The sequence below is a fragment of the Pyrus communis genome, chromosome 10, assembly GCF_963583255.1.
Source record: "Pyrus communis chromosome 10, drPyrComm1.1, whole genome shotgun sequence".
NCBI lineage: Eukaryota > Viridiplantae > Streptophyta > Magnoliopsida > Rosales > Rosaceae > Pyrus > Pyrus communis.
The window spans coordinates 5762271-5783973 of NC_084812.1; the positions used below are offsets into that span (position 1 = coordinate 5762271).

Genomic DNA, 21703 nt, shown 5'->3' on the forward strand with positions numbered 1-21703 from the left:
CTTTCGTTCATTTTTTTTTAAAGTAAAAAATAAAAAAGAGATTGCAAGTGGTGGATTAGTCTTGAAGACAACATATTGTTCTTTTATTCACCGTATTTTGAGTTTAAACATTCTATTTTTAGTTTAACTTATAAGAGTAACATTGTTTCTAAAAAATAAGATAAAAAGGAAGCTTGAATAGCAGACGTATGTTAAACTTGTTGATTATGCGACACGCAAGTTCTTTTTCTCGAGATATGAAAATAGTTTAGAGTATTGCTTAGTCCAAAACATGAATTAAAGACATATTTCCACTGAATTCTCAATGAATAAATACAAAGGTCACAGAAATCTATATCATCTGTGGGAAATTTCTTTGTACCAATAACATGAACAATGAATTTAATCAAGGGCATGGCCGCACAAAAATTGGTTCATCCCTAATCCGGGTTTTAATCAAAGCTCCACAAACTAAAATTATTCGGAGCCCCGACCCGTTAAAAATTTAATTTAATTTTTTTTTGTAATTTTAATTTTTACTGTACTTCTCTACTTCTCTAGAAATTCCAGAGGAAAGACTCCTGGGCCGGATTGAAAAACTGACCGTCCAAGTTCTCTTCCGCGTAGTAATCAACGGCCGGCGTTGGCGCCGCCGAAGCTGGACTGAAAAACTGACCGTTCATTTCATCAAATCCCGGAAACAAACCGTACTCCGTGGCGTAATTACCCGACCCGAATGTCCCAAACAGGTCCGAAAACGACTCGTTTGGAGTCACTTGAAAATCAGTGTCCATGAAGGCGGTCCCACTGCCCTCCGACAGGGACGGAGACTGAGACTCCGCCTGCAACTCCGACATCGACTGACACTCAGCCTGCGGCGCCGACATGGACTGGTGGCTCCTCGGAATCTCCGAATTCGCGAACCTCGCCGCCTCGACTTGGATCTCGGCAGGGCTCAGCGACCTTCCCCCAGGAATATCCGGCGGGTTGTCGGGGAAATTAAACTTGGCGGTGCGACCACGTAAGCAAAATAGTGCCGCGTCGAAGGCACGCGCCGCCTTCTCTGGCGTGTCATAGGATCCCAACCAGATTCTCTCGCGGCTGTTGGGGAGGCGGATTTCCGACACCCATTTGCCCCACTTGCGCTTGCGGACGCCCTTGTACTTCACGTCGTTTCGCTCGGAGGGCTCCCCGCTCGTCTGGTTCAACATGGACGACGACGACGACGACGTATCAAAAATTTTGGAGAAGTGGTTTGACATGCAGTGAAAGTGCTTTTGCGAGAAGTGATTTGTTCAGTTCTTTGTGGGTTTTGGGTTTTATGGAATTTGCGGCCGCTGGGTATATATATGTGGGGGAGGAGGGGGGAGTGTGGGAGGAGAGGGGGATTTGACTGAGGACTGTGGGTGGGTCAAATACTTATTAACCGCGTCTGGGGAATGGCTTTTGAAGGGACAAATGGCGGCTTCAGAGAGTGGTAGTACGAAATTTTACGCGGGGGAAGAGCCGCAGAGAGACGGGTTTGGAAGCACGTGTGTTATTTCCTCATACGGCTCGTGCACTGCACCCCATATATATATATATATATATATATATATACTTCTTTTTTTTTCTTCATTTGGAAAAATATGAAAATCAAACCAAGTGACTAATTTGGGAAAATTTTGGACTCGCAATATTCCCATGGATTATTATTCTAAGATTGAATTTGATATTTTTTAACAATATCGACTAGATTGAATTACGATAATTATAATAAAATTCCGTGTTTAACGTAACATAGGTTTCAATTGAAAGTATTAGAAGCTGAACGCCAAGGTCTCGAGTTCGATTCTAATACTTGAGTTTGGGCTCACGTTTTTAGTTTGTGCAATAATTAAGGTTAGTTATCATGTGTTTTCTAAGGATTAATAATTCAACACCACTTTAATATTGCGGTTTAGTGTTATTCTTCTTCAGTTATAATAAAGTATTTTTAAGTTCGATTCTCGTGCATGGTGAGTTTGAATTGTCTGATCTTAATTTACTATGAGTGACTCATTATGTAAACTCACTTAGCGTAACTATACCGTTGTATATTATAAAAAAAAAGTTTGTTATCCAACAAGATTCCAAAATGATGGAATTATAGTTCATTTTTAGTACCAAACATAGGATTGCATTGAATTAATCTCGTCTACACCAAAACATAAACATTACCTAATCACTTTTTGTCAAAATTGAACATAAGATTGTATAATAATGAGAGAGAGCGATATAATAGCATGTGGTCCAATATTTTAGTGATAAGGTGTTGGCTTCCACACATGAGTTTCAATATCGAAAATTTTTATATCCTAAATTATTGTAATAGTTTCGAACATTCTTAACTTCTTAATAATAATAAATTTAAAAAAAAAAAAAAGTGAGAGCGATATGATAATAAGGGATTCGAAGGTTCTGATGTGATTATAGACATTCTACCCAAGGGAAAGTCAAGATACTATTAATTAAAAGGAAAAGTTCATATTGATAAGAAAAAGCAAAAGTTCATGTTGATAAAAATAAAAAAAAAGGAAAAAAAAAAAAAGGAAAAGGTCATAATCGCGTAGAAAGAATATAAAGAACAAAGGAGCTAAGTTTTCAACAGTGCATATATATACACACACACACACACACATATATATATATATATATATATATATGTATATGATAGGATTGGGGACACATAATTTTGACACGTTTTTGTGGAGTTCACTTTATAATGTATTTTAACGATCCAACCGTTTATCTTTTATGTCTTACCTTAAAAAATCATGTCTACTGAAATCCCCACAATTCAAAACTATATGACCGCTGAATTAAATTTAGCGTTTTTTGTAAAATCGTATTTGTCCATTTTCTTCAATACAAATGAATGTCATAATGGTTTTAGATTTGTCTATTTTTTTTTGCAAAAATGACACGTGAATGATGCACTAAAACAAAAACGATTCAGATCGTTAAAATACTTTACAAAATGTGCTCTACAAATTTTGTGTAAAAATGTGTATCAAAAGCGTATATTTTCGAATCCTTATATATATATATATAAACATGCCTCTATTATTAAAATAAGAGTAAGCACGCGCATGATTCTCAATTTGATATTGTCAAGCTTATTAAACAAATAATGAAAAAAGATGGTAGAACCGAAGAATGAAGTCCAAAATCATCATCTATATATATGCACATACAGACTATTACTATGAATTAGTTCACTCACTAGCAAGTTACTAAGAATTATTCAAACTCGATCGTCAGCCCGCAATTATAAATTATGAATTTAGTATAAACATACATGGTACATATGTAAACACAAGTGTTAAATAATGATTATTTATAAGTGCAGTAAAAGTTTGTTTGAGACTTTTTTTCTAGAATGAAATGACCAAAACCCGTAATGATTATAAGCATAAACGTTTAAAAGTGTTTATATATTATAGAAGCGCTTTTTAAATAACCACATGACAAGTATTTTTTTAAAAAACATTTTTCTTAACGTGTTTATAATAAAGTACATATAGTAAAAATGCTTATGAGCTGAAATGTTCCATTCAAAAACAGTCTCATATGGTAAGGTCAAAGTATTAAGTTTAGCAAAATCGACGATATCAATAGTGTATCAACGAAATATTTGCATTTAAATAGAATAAAATTGTGCACTACATACACATGCTTCTTTGTCTGTTTTATAAACTAATGTAGTATACAAATTGAGTGCCCAAATGCGTCATCACAAACCTAAGCATTTGAAAATGATATCAAAAAGCGTCAACGCCGTTCGTCTTTCTCTCTTTAAGACCAAAATACGTACATTTATAGCTTCAGCACACCCAAAAGTTTGATTCAACAACTACGGTACGATATCAATTCAACGTCAACTACGCGTCACCGCGGGACAAACCTAAACAACAGTGAAGGGGTAAGTCTAGTAGCAGCGTCACCGCGGGACAAACCTGAACAACAATGAAAAGGCAAGTCTAGAAGCACATTCCAAAAATATTTGGAGGTTTGTAAGAATCGCACGTACAACGCACAATATTTGTATGGACATAATAACATGCAAACTAGCATGTTATCGAGTTTTAGTAGGTTTGAAGTCAATTGTCAAGTCATATTACATGCATGTCGACAAATACTAACATTTTCTAAGCGAGCGTGTCGATTGATATTAATAGCTTTTAAGCGAGTATACCGACAGATGCCAATGTATATTGAGTGAGGCTCTCGACAAATCCCATAACAAGACATACAAATACATGTGGCTAGCAACTACCCTATCTAATGCCTCTAAAGGGAATTCGTCTAGCAGATGGAGGACACTTTTCAACGGCATCTCATATTTTTAAAGGGCAGCTCCCAGCCCTTTTGTAAAAGATTTCTGAGCTTGCGAGTGTCAACTACTGACCACCTTGCCCCAAGGTAGATCCGCTCCTTGGTTAGTCCAGGTCAGTTTGGTAACTAAAGAAGAAAATGTGTCTTTGCTTAAGAGTTTCGACTCCAAAGAAAGTACATGCTGCAGTTAAAAGCGTGGAACCTTTCACTTTCTCGGGTCCATCTTCCAATTGCTTGTTGGAACATAGTAGTTTAGGATATAGTTCTGGCTATTCAAAGCTTTTTCATTGACGAACGTATTCGTCTTCACCTTAATTCTAATCTGGTCGTCCTTATCCAAAGTTCCAATTGATCACTCGGTTTCCCAGCTTCGTCGTATTGCACTGGTCAAATTTGTCTTCAAAATCTAATCTTTCTCAGAAACTGCTGAACTTATATATAACCCATATCCGAGATGACGCACGCTTGCTCTATGCAACATAAGGTCTTTGGGATTGCGTCATCTAGGGCTAAGACCTTAGCTGATCCGAAGATTCCCAACCCCATGCCTGTTGCATGTCTCTTCACTGTGCTTTGTCTCTTCCTCTAAATCTCTATTTACGGGTATTAATTTGTTTCACTTTTCTGTTCAATGCGTAGAGAAATTTATAGTTATGACGGAAATACGGATGGTACACTACGTGTTTTTATGGAAGTAGTGAAATTTTTTAATTTTTAAGTTATTAACCTTTTAACTCACATAACTCACCATTTATATAGGAACACGTGGTGTACCACCTCGTGTAACGGTTACACTGAAAAATATCTCCAATGTGTAAATGTTCATTTAATTAGCTTTTGTAATTTCCACGAGACCAATTAGTTATAGAAGAACTTAAATTCATTTACCAGTAGTACGTCAATTCAATCACGCGTTATTATTTAAGAAAGAAAAAAAACATTGCAGTGCGTAAATGATTTTGAACATCTCTTATCTTTCAGTTCAGGGTAAACTTCTCTTCTACTTCGGTTTATAACTCTTTTGTTTTTTAGCTTTTCACTTTTTTCTGCTTGAAATATGACGAATGTATATATAAGAGAAATAACGGATGAATGAATGAAAACAAAACCTTAAAAGTGAAAACAACACAAAATAAATTTTCGTTTTGATTTTTAATGTTTTTCGTGTGTGTTTTTTCTTATACATTTCTCTCACTATCCTTCATCTCTTATTTTCCGTTTGCATTTCTTCTCTATATAAAACCAAAATGATTATTAAACGATCATTTTAGTTGCCCCCACTTCGCACGTTTTCTTGCCGATCTTATACATATATGGGCTGAATTTGAACACAATTATGATAAAAAATGAAATGAAATTGACAATCAATAGTGTGGGAAACTAAATTGACAGTCAACTAGCTAGTTAGCACCTGATTCATGAATTCATGGTCATCTAGCTCCTTAAGCCGCCCACTTGGAATTAATATCTATCCCGCGGTGAGACTTAGTTTCAAAGAGACGAACTCCTATTTTGCTTTCCAAGTTGCATTGGATCACTTGCACAACAAATTGGTTGTAAGTTTTCTAATCGCTGTAGAGGTGGAATAAAACATTATGTACGTTATTTTTTCATCTATGAATTGCTAGGTCCGAATGATCAACTATGCAATCAGTTGTTAGAACCAATAGGTCTTCCAATAGTTCATTTAAAAAAATTGAAACCCTTCTTATTGGATGATCATGATACTTCCCAAAAATCAAATTCTTTTTAATTTTGTAAGCTTTCTAATATGAGATTCTTATATTCTTCAACAACATGTATTAACTATTTGAGAATAACTTTATTACCTAAAGGAACGAACCCAGGATTTCAAAATTGATTGGATTGTTGAACTTATGAACTAACAAGTGGAAAATATGTTAAATGTGAACAATGATAGATTCAAAGTAAATGAATTATAATCCGAATGCATGACACATGTAGCTAAATTTGGTTCTGGAGGTGTTCTTTAGGCTGAAGCTTCTGCTCTCAGGTGGAGCCTAATCCATGCTAGAAGACACGAGTGTGCTTGTGGAAGAGGATTTCCAAGCTTTTGGTGCACCATAAGTGCTGGGAAGTAGTGTGGCTGATGCCTAAAAGCTCTTCCATGAGTTTTTTTCGACCACAAGTAGTGTTGCTGATGCCTTCACCCTTCACTACTTCCCCAGCAAAGTTTCCATGAGCTCTTTCTATCATGGTGATTTAGTTAAGGATAACAACTTGAGCACGCTGAATCACGAAATGACGGCTATATGAATAGGAACATGAAGGGGTCTTGAGCATGGTTGCAAAATAGGACATCACGCTCAAAATGAATGGCACCAAATTGATCGCCCGGCTGGTTGTATACGATAGTACTCTCACAACAGTTGAGTCGAAGCGCTACATGAAACCCACCTACTGTGAAAGTGGCAGCCGAATGGAAGAATTTCTTGATCAAGTATGGGACTTATATGCTATACCCACTCACATGTTATATCTTCCCACTCACTTTAGGCTTAAATGACAAGGTGTGACGAACCAATGTAAAGCGAGTGAGCATAATAACACTAAAATCTATATATTGAAGGACCTAACCAATTGTGTGCGTGCTTTCCCATGTGTATGATAACCAAGAATTTCTTCCGGGACATAAAGAATTTAAATATTCTACATTTATTTTGTGTGTGATCTCTCTATAGTTCTATTTATTTTCACATTCGCCTCACTGTGATTTTTTGAAAATTAAGGTGAGACTTTCCGCTGAGATTTTTGAGTGTAGAACCCCATTTGACAATGTTTGGTGCCTCAATACTATATTTTGCACTTATTTTATTAGTGTTCGGGTTAAATATTATACTTAATATACTTTTGTTGCTCAATAAACCGTAAAATTCTTCCAAATTCCTTAAAAAGTTTAACTTAATGCTCATGAAAAATATTTTGCAAAAATAAAAAATTTACATTTTTTGTCAAAAAACATGGGTGTTAAAAGGGCTTGAATCATGCAAAACGAGGTGAGCCATGACATGCAAAACAAGGCGGGCTCCACTCACATAAAATGGGGCAGGCTTCTGACGCGCAAAACAAGGAGAGCTTCGTGCACAGAAAACGAGGGGGGATATGTTGCACAAATGGAGACCAGCCCTGTGCATGGAAAACGAGGCGGTCTTTGTGCACGCCAAAATGACACGGGCTCTTTGGATGTAAAAAGGAGAGCTTATGGTATGCAAAACGATGCGGACACCTCACATGTAGAACAAGGTGAACCCAGGTACACAAGACAAGGCGATCTCCACGCATGCAAAACAATGCGAACTCCTAGGTGCTTAGAAAACAAGTCGGGCTTCACGCACAGAAAAATATATTTTAAAGAATGGTTCAAATTCCTGGGGTGTCAGAAAGTCAAGTGATTTTCTGGCACCCCAAGAATTTGAATTATTTTTGTTAATTTTTTTTTTCTCTTACCAGTACAACAAACTATCATATTCTTGTTCTTCAAAATATATTTTTCCGAAAATGTATTATAATTCGTATATAAACACTTGTAATCAACAATTTAAAACCTAAATTTAAAGAGGGTGAAAGGGGGTGAAAGGCTATTTAACAAAACAATTTCTTTTATATAAATCTAAACTAGATATTAATATAATCATCTTTGTCAATTGAAAGAGGATGAAAGGCTATTTAACAAAACAATTTTTTGTTTAAACCTCACCTACAGCTGATTTTAACATCTCTAATTTTAAAAAATAAAATAAAAAATATATATATACACACACACTAATATACATTTTAACATCTCTATGTTTTTCACTTACATTTTTACTTTTCGACTTAAATATACACTTGTTGCTCTATAAATCGTAAATCCACTTCCAAATACATTATAAAGATTTCCTTAATGCTCACGAAAAATATTTCGAGAAAATAAAAAATTTATATTTTTTACAAGAAACATGGATTAACACTCATGGTTTTCGGTCGGTTTTGTAAATTCATACATAGATCATCGTTCAATATATTTATTTTCATATTTGCCTCACTATGAAGTTTTGAAACTTAAGATGAGACTTTTCGTTGAGATTCTTGATTGTAGAACCCCATTTTTCAAAGTTTTGGGTCTCACTACTATATTTTTCACTTATTTTTTTAGTTTTCGGGTTAAATATTCTACAAAATATAGATTTGTTGCTCAATAAACCGTAAAATTGCTTCCAAATTTCTTAAAAAGTTTAGCTTAATGCTCATGAAATTTTTTTTGAGAAAATAAAAAATTTGCATTTTGTCAAAAAAACATGGGTGTTAGGCGAGCTTGATGAATGCAAAACGAGGTGGACTCCACGCATGGAAAACAAGGCGGGATACATCAAACTATCATATTCAAGTTCTTCAAAATATATTTTTCCATGCAAAATTTATTATAATTCGTATATTAACACTTGTAATCAACGACTTCAAACCTAAATTTAAAACTTTTTTATTTTATTTTAGAATTTTCTTTTATCTAAATCTAAACTTGTTATTAATAGAACCCTATTTGTTATCCGAAAGAGGGTGAAAGACTATTTAACAAAACAAAAGTTTGCTATTTTTTGTTTAAACCTCGCTTACAGGTGATTTTAACATCTCTAATTTAAAAAATACACACACACACACTGAATATACATTTTAACATCTTTACGTGTTTCACTTATTTTTTTACTTTTCGGCTTAAATATTCCACTAAATATACACTTGTTGCTCAATAAATCGTAAATTCGCTTCCAAATACATTATAAAGATTTCCTTAATGTTTACGAAAAATATTTCCAGAAAATAAAAAATTTGCATTTTTACAAAAAAAAAAAACATGGATTAACACTCAAGATTTTCAGTCGGTTTTGCAAATTCGTACATAAATCACCGTTTAATTTATTTATTTTCACCTTTGCCTCACTGTGAAGTTTTGAAAATAAAGATGAGACTTTCCGTTGAAATTCTTGAGTGTAGAACCTCATTTGACAATGTTTTGGGTCTCACTACTATATATTTCACTTTTTTTTTAACTTTATCTCGGGTTAAATATTCTACTAAATATACATTCGTTGCTCAATAAACCGTAAAATTGCTTCCAAATTCCTTAAAAAGTTTAATTTAATGCTTATGAAAAATATTTTGCAAAAATAAAACATTTGCATTTTTGTCAAAAAAACATGGGTGTTAGGGGGCTCCATGCACGCTAAGACGAGGCGAACCTGGCATGCAAAACAATGCAGGCTCTGCTCCCAGAAAATGGGGTGGGCTTTTGGCATGCAAAACGAGATGAGCTCCGGAAGATGAGGCGGGATACATCGCACAAATCGAGACCATCACTGTGTACGGAAAATGAGGTTGTCTCCATGCACACGAAAACGATGTAGGCTCTGTGGACATAAATAAGGATGAGCTTTTTGTCACATCCCGGCCCGGGGCGGATCACTTCCCGGGCCCACTCCACCACCTAGCACGATATTGTCCGCTTTGGGCTTATCATTCCCTCACGGTTTTGTTTTTGGGAACTTACGAGCAACTTCCCAGTGGGTCACCCATCATGGGATTGCTCAAGCCTCACTCTCGCTTAACTTCGGAGTTCCTACGGAACCCGAAGCCAGTGAGCTCCCAAAAGGCCTCGTGCTAGGTAGGGATGAGAATATACATATAAGGATCACTCCCCTGAGCGATGTGGGATGTCACAATCCACCCCCCCTAAGGGCCCGACATCTTCGTCGGCACATTTCCGGCCAGGGATTGGCTCTGATACCAAGTTGTCACATCCCGGCCCGGGGCAGATCACTTCCCGGGCCCGCTCCACCACCTAGCACGATATTGTCCGCTTTGGGCTTATCATTCCCTCACGGTTTTGTTTTTGGGAACTCACGAGCAACTTCCCAATGGGTCACCCATCATGGGATTGCTCAAGCCTCACTCTCGCTTAATTTTGGAGTTCCTACGGAACCCGAAGCCAGTGAGCTCCCAAAAGGCCTCGTGCTAGGTAGGGATGGGAATATACATATAAGGATCACTCCCCTGGGCGATGTGGGATGTCACACTTTTAGCACGCAAAATGATGCGGGCACTTCACTTGCAGAATGAGGCGAACCCAGGCACACAAGACGAGGTGGTCTCTGCGCACACAGAACCAGGCGAACTCCTAGGTGCTTAGAAAACGACTCGGGCTCAATGCTCGGAAAAATATATTTTGAAGAACATTAATATGATGGTTTGTTGTAGTGGTAAGAGAAATAAAGGAAAATTTCCACCACAACAAGCTATCATATTCATGTTCTTCAAAATATATTTTTCGTGCAAAATCTATTATAATTCGTATATAAACACTTGTAATCAATGATTTAAAACCTAAATTTAAAGATAATTGAACCTTTTTTTTTTATTTTTTAATTTTCTTTTATCTAAATCTAAACTGGATATTAATATAACCCTTTTTGTCAACAGAAAAAAGGTGAAAGACTATTTAACAAAACAAAATTTTGCTATTTTTTGTTTAAACCTCACCAACAAGTGATTTTAACATTTGTATTGTTTTTTTTAATATACACTAAATATACATTTTAACATCTTTATGTTTTTCACTTTTTTTTTACTTTTCGGATTAAATATTCTACTATACATACACATGTTGCTCAATAAATCGTAAATCCGCTTCCAAATACATTATAAAGATTTCCTTAATGCTCACAAAAAATATTTCCAGAAAATAAAAAATTTGCATTTTTTACAAAAAAAACGTGGATGTTACGATTTTCAATCGATTTTGCAAATTCGTACATAAATCACCATTCAATTTATTTATTTTCACCTTCGCCTCACTGTAAAGTTTTGAAAATAAAGATGAGGCTTTCCGTTGAGATTCTTGAGTGTAGAATCTCATTTGATAATGTTCTGGGCTCACTACTATATTTTTCACTTATTTTTTTAGATTTCGGGTTAAATATTCTACTAAATATACATTTGTTACTCAATAAACCGTAAAACTGCTTCCAAATTCTTTAAAAAAGTTTAACTTAATGTTTATGAAAAATATTTTGCGAAAATGAAAATTTTGCAATTTTGTCAAAAAAACATGGATGTTAGGTGGGCTCGATGCATCTAAAACGAGGTAGACTTCATGCATAAAAAATGAAGTGGGATACTTCGCACAAATCGAGGCCATCCTTGCACATGGAAAACAAGGCTGTCTCTGTGCATGCCAAAACGACTCGGGCTTCATGGAAGTAAAAAGAGGTAGACTTCTGGCACGCAAAACAATGCAGACACCTCACATGCAGAATGAGGAGAATCCAGGCACACAAGACATGTGGGTTTTGACACACAGAGAACAAAGCGAACTCTCGGATGCTCAAAAAACGAGTCAGGCTCCCTACACGAAAAAAAAAAATATTGTGTAGAACATAATTTAGAACTAGAGAATGACCACACAACTAAGCAGATGCCCCAACCTTACCCACGTAGAGAGATGCCCACTTCTGCCCAATTTTCCAGTACACTCTAGCCTGTGAGCTCGGGCGGGTACCGCTGACCCACCCAAATTGAATAGGCACCCGAACCACAACTGCAACCAAACAGGGGGACAAAAACATTGGAGTTCTAGAAGCGTCTTTTAGCAACTGATAAAACCCAAAAGCCTGCAATCTGCAAACACTCTAGGGTTTTATCTTCTTTACTCTACTAGGCCATCAACCTCTCCTCCGCCCTCTCTCTCCGCCCTCCAAATTCAACAGGTAATCTCCATTTCCGTTGTCGTTTCATTCGTATTTATCTGCATTTTGTTCTGTTGTGCATTTCTATACGATTTTATTTCATTTTTTATGGTCAATTGATGAATTTGATTTTGGGTAATTTGTTGCAGAAATGGCAGCAGCTCAGCTGACCGCGTCGTCGATCTCGGCCAGGAGTTTGGCTTCGTTTGAAGGGCTCAGACCTTCAAACCTCAAGTTCGGGTCTCCGGCATGTGTCTGTCTTGTCAACCACCGCTCCTTCCGTGGCCTCGCTGTCAAGGCCGCCACTACAGTCGCTCCCAAGGTTGTTACTTGTACTTTTTCTTTGGTTTTGTTCTATCTGGTTCATTTTGTTTGAGGGTAAAATTTGGTTGCTTTGGGCAGTTTTGCTATTTGTATGTGTAATTTAGGGGTCTCTACCCATTTCATCTTATCCAATGAAGATTTGCTATTTGAAACTGTTTTTGCTTATTGGGTTATGATTGTTGACCCGAAAACTTTTTCCGGATAAGGTTTCTATTGCGTTAGGTTTCAAATTTCGATTTAAGTCTGCCTGTTCTTGTTTCTTGTGCTGGTTGTTTGATAAAGTTAGGTCCTTTGTGGAATTTGTCAATTCCATGCTGTTCGTAGGTTATCTGATGTTAATGGGTTCTGATTCGATTCTGCAGTACACTTCAATTAAGCCTTTGGGCGACAGAGTGCTTGTGAAGATCAAGACTGTGGAAGAGAAGACCGGCGGTGGAATTTTACTTCCAACCACAGCTCAGACAAAGCCTCAAGGAGGTGAAGTTGTTGCTGTCGGAGAGGGTAAAACAATTGGGAAGACAAAAGTGGGCATCAGTGTGGAGGTTGGTGATGTCTTCCACATAATCCTATTCAGCAACAGTCAATAATTTTTAGGTTTTCTGTTTACTGATTGCTTTCTGTGGTACAGACAGGTGCTGAAGTTGTATACTCCAAGTATGCTGGGACAGAGGTGGAGTTCAATGGTGCGAAGCATCTTATCCTGAAGGATGATGACATAGTCGGTATTCTTGAAACCGAAGATGTGAAGGATCTCAAGCCTTTGAATGATAGAGTTCTAATCAAGGTTTGTTGCCCTTTGAAACTTGAAACTTTTGTAATAAATTGTTTCAAGAGTTTGTTGTTGAAGTAAAGCATAAATTGGAAGGATCTCATAATGGTCCTGGGCCGTTGGTAATTGTTAGGCCTCTTATTAGTATTGACGAACATTTAGAGCTTCGACGTGGCTTGGTTTATAGTCACACTTGATTGTCTCTTCAGTTTCACACTACTAATTGTCAGTTTATATGCTTTTTCCGCACCCTAATATGGGTTTATTAGCTACTTTTTATTTTCCCTTATGTTTGAACCAAGGTTCATGATTGTCTTGCCCCTATGTACAACCAATGCAGGTTGCCGAGGCCGAGTTAAAGACTGCCGGAGGTTTGTTGCTGACAGAGGCTAGCAAGGAGAAGCCCTCCATTGGCACGGTAAGGGGTTACGAAACTTTTCATCTTAGCTCAAGGCATTTATGCTATTGTGGATGAGGTTCTTGTGAGACATTGTTGTTCATGCTCTGCCTATGACGTAACAGGTGATTGCCGTCGGACCCGGTACTCTTGATGAGGAAGGAAACAGGAAACCACCATCCATATCCCAGGGAAGCACAGTTTTGTACTCCAAGTATGCAGGGAATGACTTCAAGGGCAAAGACGGTACTGAGTACATAGCTTTGAGAGCTTCGGATGTCATCGCCATACTTTCTTAGTTGTCGAATTAGATGAGCTCAAGTTTTTGAAATATCTCGCAGAGTTTCTTTTCAGACATTTTCTGATCACATAGATTTGAGGGCCTCAACTGCCTTCTCTGTACTTTTGAATGTAATAACAGTTGGAGTATAACGATTGTGGTTGAAACGGTTTCGGAAATTAATCTTCGGGTTTTTATATATCAAAGTTTCTAGCTTTCGCCGGAAAATGTTTCCTCCGCCAGAAATTTCATCGACGGACGGAGGTTTTGGTGTTTTGACGAGGTGATTCTTTTGTGATCGAAAACTTGGGGCCATTACATCTGAAACGAGTTATAACTTGAGTTCTATATTCCATCCCTTCGATTCGATAAATTGAATGTCGAATCGTCTCAAAGAAAGATCATATTATACATTTCATCTCGCCATACCGCATCAAAAACCCCACTTATGAAGCTAACAACAATATATGCAAGGACTACGACTATAGTCACCGTTGTGTTAGAGATGTCTTCGAGCTCCGGCCGACCTGCTACCGGAAGTTAAAGGAGCTCAACTAACCAAACTCGAGGAACCAGTAGTTTCCACACCGGACAAGGAACAATTTTGTCCCTCGACGATTGGGGGGACTCCAATTCTGATTGTTGTATTAGCATCGAACGAGAGGAATTCTGTTCACAACGATTACAGCTCAGTTGCAAACCATACGGGAATTCATCTGCTGAAGACTTGATCATTTCAATATTTGAACCCTTACCGGAAAAACGAGGCTGCAAAGTTATCATCATACTGAGGTCTTCATGCATTTCCACTGTGAGTTCCGCTAGAAGCTTGATTGGGGACTGGAATGTTGCCGAGGTCTCCATCCAAGCTCATCTGCTGTACTTCAACGGACGACAATATCTTTATACTCTGGACACAGCTCACAAACTCCCTAAAAGCAATTAAAAAAGGAATGTATGAGGAAAAGCGAATGGAAAGGCAAAAGGTTTTGCTATCTGCTATTGCAGGGTTCTTGAACTTACTCCCATGGATCATCACCAACGAGAAGAATCTCATTTTCATGATCCACGTATACAAGTTTCCAGTCCGTCCTGTGTGGATCTTCTAGTTGCCCTTCAATCCCAAACATGCGGGCAAGATCATGCCGGAGCTCATCATAGCCTTTATAACGGTTGACATCAATGCATCTTCCCACAGATCCACGCTTTTGAACCTGGAAATTGTTGAATTCAGTATTATGCAAGGGTAGGCAAAGGTATTTTGATGAAGAAAATGAATATATATCACGACATAAGATTATCATTATATACTAGCTGAATGGAAAGAGAGTCATAAGATTATCATTATATACTAGCTGAATCCGTGAAGATGCGATGAAGTTTCCTCCAGTTGCAGCGTAGTTGGTTTACAAATTTCATGACAAATGCACCTCACTTCAAAATGAACAAACCAAAAATTATTCAGTAGAGTGACAAACCTTTGTATATGTTCTCATACGCTGAGCCTGGTTTGCCCACGATCCATTGCCTAAAACTCCAGCATCAGTTATGGGAATATCACTTGAGCACCCAGCTTTGAAAGGTATGTTTGGTGCCCCAAATGACTGAGAGCTGATTGCAGCAGTGGATAACTCTGTCTCAATGTCTCTTGGCGTCCCACCATAATTAGACAGTAAGTTCTGAAGATCTTTTTGAGAGTCATATTCCCTTGACAACAAAGTGTCCGGTGCCAATCCATCGATATTAGCGGAAAATGGAAGACTGCTCCGAGGATTTGATTGAACATCACCATCCAAACAGAAGGTGGGAAGTGCATAGTTCTGATGGATTGTGCTAGTATCCAGACAATACGATGTTCCAGATGATGAAGCTTCCAACTGATCAGTGATTGTACCTTTATATTTTATATGGTCTGGTCCTTTTGAGCTGGGCGGCTCATGTTTGACCCAAACATCAGACTTGCTCTGAAGCTCCTGAACTAAATTATGAGCTGGTTCGGCCACTGAATCCCCCAACAACATGGCCATTCCTTGCTGATTCCTGTTCAAGAAGTTTGATGGAGACATCTGGCAGTTAGTAGAAGGGGAGGTTGAACATGATGGACCATCGCCTTCTGTAAGACCGGAATGGCTTCTGATTGCTGTAAGTGGCTTGTGCTGGTTCTGGGGCTGGATAGAAGGCATATGTTGTGACTGCATCATCGAAGGAGCTGCAAAGTTGTTGAGAAGTTTGTCCGTCGAGAAGCTGTTGCCACTTAGCTGTTGCTGATGATGCTGAGTCATAGGCAACTGTTGTAACTGCTGGTTTTGTTGGCGGGCCAGCTGCTGCTGTAAGAGTTGAGGCTGCAAAAGTGAGCTTGACGAGGAGAGTAATTGTGGCTGCTGCTGTTGCTGAAACTTCTGCAGCAACTGTAATTGGAGTTGTTGCTCAGAGATGCCCTGCGGAGATGATTGCTGTACTTGTGGCTGCTGCTGTACTTTCTGTGACACACTCTGTTGCAACAATTGATGTGGGGATGATTGCAATTGTGCTGCCTGCTGCTGCCTTTGTAAGAGGCTTGGTTGCGGTTCTAGTTGCTGCTGCTGGAGCTGTGAATTTTGTTGTCCAGTTGGCAACTGAAATGAATTCTTACTAGAAGAAGGGACAGCTTGCTGGGTATTCCCTGTTAGTAATTGCTGCTGTTGATGTTGGGAGAACATAACTGGTTGTTGTGAATTTTGGCCCGGGACCTGGTTAGGAGCAACAGAACCATCATTTACCGGATTCGGTTGAGATAATTGTTGTTGCTGGTGCTGGTGCCGTTGTGCTTGCTGTTGATGCAGCTGCTGATGCTGCAACAAGTTTTGTGGCTCTTGCTGTTGTTGAGGCTCCCGCTGCTGCTGCTGATGGGAGAAATTATGGAGCTGTTGGTTCGTTGGAGTCTGCAATAATTGCTGCTGCTGCTGGGGGTGATTTTGCTGATGTTGGTTTGCCGAAGAATTCAGTAATTGCTGCAGCTGCTGCTGCTGCTGGGGCTGATTTTGCTGATGTTGGTTCGCCGAAGAATTCAATAATTGCTGCAGCTGCTGCTGTTGGGGGTTACTTTGCTGTTGTTGGTTCATAGGATTATACATCAACTGCTGCAGCTGCTGCTGTTGAGCCCATGTCACATTTGGCTGCTGCATTTGACTAGCATGGTTTTGTGGAGCTGATTTATTTGACTGGAGACTGGGCAAAGACAGCACCGGGGCTTGAAAACTCAACAACTTGGATGGATCATCAGTACCAAGGTTATTTTGCAGGCCGGTTGGAGGGACCATGGATGGGAAAAATCCAGACTGAGCAGCTGAAAACTGATTATTTTGTTGCATGTTCATCCACTGCACCAAACTCAAACCAGGGAAAAACGAGCTTGGCGAGTTCTTCATGCCAAATTCATCTCCAAGCCAAGGCATGGCTCTCCTGAAAGCATTATCGATGTCGGATACATCATCTGCAAAAGGAGTCGATTACAAACAGATTTTCCGACAGGATATGATACACGTGGACATACAAACAATGTTTGTGGATTCCACTGGCAAATTTTTTCTTCAAGCTAACTTTTTAAACACATTCCTTACGAGTTACTCGACTTTGAAGAATCTAAACTTCAAAGAATCTAGGTAACTTGTCAATATGGTTTACCTGGCATCCCTGGTTGCTTGGGAAACTTGGGTCTGAAAAATGGAGGAGGGCATATGTAGAAAGGAGTTATAACAGGCTCAATTTCCCAAATTGAAACTCGGCTAGGCCGGTCACCAGCTGTTGATTCATCCCATCCAACCTATTAAAAGTACAAAGAACATCAATATCTGGTTAAGCTTAAGTACATGTCTAGAATGCCTAGAAAATTTCAATTCAATCTGTATCTGGTAATGGGAGCTACAAAATGAACTCTGAGCAGAAAAACAAAAGACCAATCAAGTGTCACTCAGATAAAGACGCGCACAACGTTATGTAAACTTAGCTAATGCCTAAATACCAAACGAATGGCTAATCAATACCTGAAGATTGCGCCACTGCGAACCTTTCCATCGAACAGGATCCAAATCACTGATGCCAGTGACTGTGCCCATGTATCTGCGTACTCCTGACTCTTCAGTCTCAAACATCATTCTGAATCGCATGCCAAGTGAAACCTGGGTATACATCGCTTTATTGTACTTGGCTAGAGGTACTACAAATTCAGAAGGACTTGCCCTATAACATCAAATAAATTTTGTCAGAAACCAATCAAAGAGTAATTACAGACGACATTTCCTAATAACCAACAAGAAAAATCTAAACATCCAAGTGTTACCTTGGGTTGTAAAATATGGTAAAGGGACTGTTATTTGCAGCAGCATGAGCTGCAGCCGCAAGAATGCCGATGTGCATGCTATCACTGGAAATGACTGATGATGAGAGAGCTGGCTGCTGTCTATTAGCACGCCTTATACCCAAGAGAAGCTGAGATTTTTCATCCCTGCATACAACCAGGTTGTTGTCACTCACTAACCAAGGGAAGTATATCGGGATGAATTTAATCATCTATCTGAAAACGTCTTTCATACCTTATAAAAAGAACAGAATCTCCAGCAAAGAGTCTTTTGTTGCTAACAAAAACACTCCAACCTGTAGTCAGGAGGTGCCGTTTTGGTTGGCCTGGAATGAAATTGCTACACAGTTAGAATCAAAATTCAGATATTTGCATCTAAATATCTAATAAGAAAAACGAAAAGCAGAAACAATTTATGCTTTTTGAGGAAGGACGAGAATACTAGGAGTATGTTTTAAAGAGGGAAATACCTCGATAGATATGTCTAAATGTCCACACACTATCATGCAAATCTTTTGCAACAAGCTCCTGAGCAGGTGGTTGCATAGAAAAATCCTATCAAAGATAACTGCTTCTAGTTACCAAAAGTCTACACGGAAAGGACTACACCGACTTCTTTGATATTTTCAAATAACAATACAAAGTTTCAAAGGTTTACATACTAGAGGTGGGAGGATCTTCTCAGCTGCTCTACGAGGTACAGAAAATCCACCATGAGTGCTCGTGTCGCTAGCTGTAAGAGTTTTGCAGAAAAACTCAGCAGGTTGCCTACTTTGTCTGAGGCCCATGTCAGATGCCAGCAATGCTTCCTTCTCATACTGCCGAATTTCAAACAGTTTTGCAAATAAGTGAACATGAAACATGATTATATGTGAAAGGGGAAGCAGGTAAAGTATTGCTTAATTCACAAAAAGAATGGCTGACCTACTTTGTTTACTGGTTGGAGAGTCATTTGTGCGTAGACCTCATCTGTTTCGGTATCAGCCTGTACAATAAAACGAATGTAGAGATGCATGAGTAATGTATTTAAAATCAACCATGTTACAGAAAACAAAAAAGCTTTACATCCGTAAAATAAACTTCATCATTCTAAAGTAGCTGCGTGGAACTATCATACATGCAATGTGACATTGTGAAGCATGCATATCAATTTAGACGGAAGATTGGTGTAGTTCGGTATGAAATCAGTCTCCTTTTGCATCGATGCTGCAACCTGCAAAATAGTTATGATAATTCCATCAGAAACCCAAATCTCAGAAAAACCGTTGCTTCTTTACATAAATAGAGAAAGACGCACTTGCTCGCTGTGGCCTTGTGGGAAGTACACCACAAGACTTCCAACCGGAGGCAAAGAAACCAATGGCCCAGCACAAGCATGCCATAACTCTGAATTAATTCTCTTTTGTTCTCCGGCTGCAGACAAAACAAAACTTCTTCAGCGTTGAAAAGAAGTCAAAACTCTTGATACGATAATTAAATGTCAAGTGATCAACTTCTGAAAACAGATTTGTTTCCCGTGATACCATGTCATACGATATCTGAAAATTAACAGATCATACAATATTTGCATAATTCAGCCACAACAGCCTAATTATCCGTATGAGATTCGAAGAACACAAGATCTGTCGTGTTAAAATATATAGTTTATTTCAAAAGTGGTTCAAATTATGTTTTAAGAACCGCAAATCATTTATTTATCAAGAACTTTGCACAGAAATATTACATAATTCTTTGGAAAGTGATCAATTCATATACTGAGTATATGAGTCGAAATCATATGAGGTGCAATCAAAGAATGAAAATTTCAAATCCCCAACCATAAAAGTACTTCCACTTTCTGCAGAAATCAAAGTTAAGAGAGCATTTCAAAAGCATCCAACTAAAGCTAAATCACAAAAATTAATAAACAACATCAAACATAGGACTAAATTTTCCAAAATTCAGGAAGCCTCACCTTCCCCAGAATTTGCTAAAAACCCATTGGTGGGAACCTTCATGTTTAATACTTGATTGATTTTTCTCACAGAAATTCAACTTCTTGCTCGTCTACCTGCAGCCCATAACCCAGTAATTGCTGTACAACTTGTTCCAAAAAGAAAAGAGCTTGAAGACCAACGACCACTTTCAATTCAAAACCTTCTCCAATTCACATTGAACCCAGATAACCAATTCCTTTACCAATCTCAAAAATGCAACAAGATTCTGACTTTTTTCTAATTTCACCAAATTTGAAGAAACCCGTCATTGCCCTTTTCAAAACCAGACAGCTCAAATCTTAGCAAACCTCTCTGAATTCCTGATGAAGCCCACCAACCAAAATACAAAACCACACCCAGAAAAAAAAACACTCACAACTTTGCCGCTCAAGCATTCAAATCAGCAAAAAACACTCCTACCTGCTGAAAAAACTAAGCAAATTGGAAACTGGGTATTTGAATAAACTCCAAAAACGAAAAGGGTACATAGATGATCACACAAAGACAAAGACTTTGTGTTTTTTCTTTTGGTTAAAGTTTTTTTCTTGAGTTTTGGCGTTCTTGCAAAGTATGCAAAGTTGGGTTTTTGTGAAGTTGAAATTGTTGAAGGGATCGAAGTGTAAGAAAAAAGAAACTAACGTGTCGCCGGGAAACCAGAGAGGGAGCAAAGCAAGCAAACAAGGCTGGGACAGCTTTTTTATTACTTTATGAAATCAACTGCCCTACATGAAATAGACTTAAGCAAAGCAAGGCAGAGCGTTCACTCTCTCCTTCTCACTCGAACAGTTTCTCTTCAGACTTGGCTAAAAAACAAAACAAAAGGATTAACAATATGAAAACAGGGATTAATTTAATTAAACACCATCATTGAGTATTTATGGATCATATTCATTAGCGTATGTTATACTTAAGCCTAACAAGCGAGTCGTATTCATGTATTTTTGTGTCATACCCCTTATCTTAATAGGTCGTGTCAAACTCGTTATCTTAAAAGTTTCTTAAGAGGCGACTTAATAACGATCCATTTCGTTAATGGGTTGTGTCTTTTCTTGTCAAGTCATGCTATAAATTGTCATGACTAATACTCATACCTGTCAAATGAAATCTTATTAGAGCTTTTAGGGTGATATGATAACGACTGGTTCATTAACGAGTGATCAGATAATGACCCGACTCATTAATGAATTGATCCAAAATTTGTTATTTTCATATTAATTTTTATCAAGTTAACAAGTCATGTGAGATTCGGTCAAAAAAAAAAAAAATCGTTAACGGATTGACCTGATTATACTGTCTGCAGACATTGATTAATAATAATTCCTAATCAGTCCCTCTGTCCCCAGCTGCTTTTTATATAAATTTAAATCATCAAATTCGCCACCAAATTCACCTCAGATTCTTGTTAAGTTCAGATTTCCCCTTGTTAAGTCAATTGATTTATTCACAGGTTTTCACCACAAATGGTTTTTGTTGTTTTCGAAACTCTCAGCTTGGGAATCCACGTTAGCATACTAGTAAAAATTTGACGACAAAAACCATTCATGTAT

The 21703-nt window shown here is 38.0% G+C and overlaps 3 protein-coding genes across 3 annotated transcripts in view; 1 reads left to right on the forward strand and 2 right to left on the reverse strand.

Annotated features, from left to right (window-relative positions):
* The window catches only part of LOC137746796 (20 kDa chaperonin, chloroplastic-like), a 28328-nt gene extending 14289 nt beyond the window's left edge, over positions 1-14039 (forward strand). Inside the window, exons 2-7 of the mRNA XM_068486802.1 lie at positions 12074-12095; positions 12224-12396; positions 12761-12940; positions 13027-13182; positions 13508-13585; positions 13690-14039. Coding sequence (XP_068342903.1) covers positions 12226-12396; positions 12761-12940; positions 13027-13182; positions 13508-13585; positions 13690-13863 — 759 coding nt within the window. The 5' untranslated portion in view covers positions 12074-12095; positions 12224-12225 and the 3' untranslated portion in view covers positions 13864-14039. The remainder of the gene's footprint in view (positions 1-12073; positions 12096-12223; positions 12397-12760; positions 12941-13026; positions 13183-13507; positions 13586-13689) is intronic.
* Positions 164-1307, reverse strand: LOC137748935 (ethylene-responsive transcription factor ERF017). The gene has a single exon (XM_068489124.1). The coding sequence runs from the start codon at positions 1239-1241 to the stop codon at positions 537-539; it is 705 nt and encodes a 234-aa protein (XP_068345225.1). The 5' UTR covers positions 1242-1307; the 3' UTR covers positions 164-536.
* A 127-nt stretch (positions 14040-14166) lies between the features above and the next one.
* On the reverse strand, positions 14167-20930 carry LOC137746794 (auxin response factor 19-like). The gene is made up of 14 exons (XM_068486799.1): positions 20135-20930; positions 19478-19593; positions 19298-19393; positions 19109-19165; positions 18843-18998; positions 18651-18735; positions 18416-18506; positions 18163-18327; positions 17867-18062; positions 17508-17646; positions 15323-17316; positions 14868-15058; positions 14600-14776; positions 14167-14513 (listed from the first exon to the last, which is right to left on the reverse strand). The coding sequence occupies exons 1-13, from the start codon at positions 20175-20177 to the stop codon at positions 14641-14643; spliced, it is 3465 nt and encodes a 1154-aa protein (XP_068342900.1). The 5' UTR covers positions 20178-20930; the 3' UTR covers positions 14167-14513; positions 14600-14640.
* Between the last annotated feature and the right edge of the window lie 773 nt (positions 20931-21703).

Bases quoted from the DNA above. Each gene is read 5' to 3' on its own strand.
- LOC137748935 (XM_068489124.1), bottom strand. From the start codon at position 1,241: ATGTCAAACCACTTCTCCAAAATTTTTGATACGTCGTCGTCGTCGTCG.
- LOC137746794 (XM_068486799.1), bottom strand. From the start codon at position 20,177: ATGAAGGTTCCCACCAATGGGTTTTTAGCAAATTCTGGGGAAG. The intron at 18,736-18,842 runs GTATGTAAACCT...TATCTTTGATAG, and splicing joins AGAAGATCCTCCCACCTCTA to GATTTTTCTATGCAACCACC. The intron at 15,059-15,322 runs GTTTGTCACTCT...AACAATTTCCAG, and splicing joins GTATGAGAACATATACAAAG to GTTCAAAAGCGTGGATCTGT.